General features: G+C 35.3%; 1 protein-coding gene across 1 annotated transcript; it reads right to left on the bottom strand.

Moving 5' to 3' along the window:
* Positions 1–91: 91 nt before the first annotated feature.
* Positions 92–432, bottom strand: LOC108764552 (glutamic acid-rich protein-like). Its single transcript, XM_018512834.1, has 2 exons — positions 423–432; positions 92–342 (listed from the first exon to the last, which is right to left on the bottom strand). The coding sequence occupies exons 1-2, from the start codon at positions 427–429 to the stop codon at positions 92–94; spliced, it is 258 nt and encodes an 85-aa protein (XP_018368336.1). The 5' UTR covers positions 430–432.
* Between the last annotated feature and the right edge of the window lie 279 nt (positions 433–711).

Below are 711 nucleotides of genomic sequence, written 5' to 3'. Positions count from 1 at the left end.
TATATATGCAAGTACATATATAGTATATATTAGTAATTCAAGATTGAATTATTTAAAGCAACGAAGATCCAGCTCCGACCGTAATAGGCAGTTACATTCTATTATTACTTTCGACGTAATTGTCGCCCTCCTCTTCTCCGACTTCCTGCGTTACATTCTGTGTCTCCGGAATTTCGTCAACCATATCATCGATTTCCTCGTCGCCGGTATCATTGGTAACATCTTCGTTCGCCTCATCGATGATATCACCGGCGTCTTCGTCGTCCTCGTAGTCGTAAAGGTCATTGTCAGTTTCTTCTTCTTCTTCTTCGTCTTCTTCTTCCTCTTCTTCATTTTCGCGTGCTAGAAAGTAATTTTTACTGTTATTTTTCTTTTTTTCCAGAACTAACTCTATGTTTCGTTAACCGATTTTTTGAACTTACACGACATTGAAATAATGGCAATTGACGAGGTCCTTGATCGCTGCAAATCTTCATTATCCTCGTCATCAACATCATCATCATCAAAATTGTCCTCAATACGTGGCTAATAAATAAACAATAAAAACGGTTGAGCATATGCCACACACTAGATCTTGTTAGTGAAATATCATTAATATATTCGTATATAAATTTAAAAGAATTACAATAATTATGTCAGATATAATAAATCAAAGTATAAACGTTTCGGCCCTGAATGTGGCCATCTTCAGTATAAATAAACACAATATAT

This window comes from Trachymyrmex cornetzi, unplaced genomic scaffold (assembly GCF_001594075.2).
Source record: "Trachymyrmex cornetzi isolate Tcor2-1 unplaced genomic scaffold, Tcor1.1 scaffold438, whole genome shotgun sequence".
NCBI lineage: Eukaryota > Metazoa > Arthropoda > Insecta > Hymenoptera > Formicidae > Trachymyrmex > Trachymyrmex cornetzi.
This window is presented reverse-complemented; position numbering and strand designations above follow the sequence as displayed.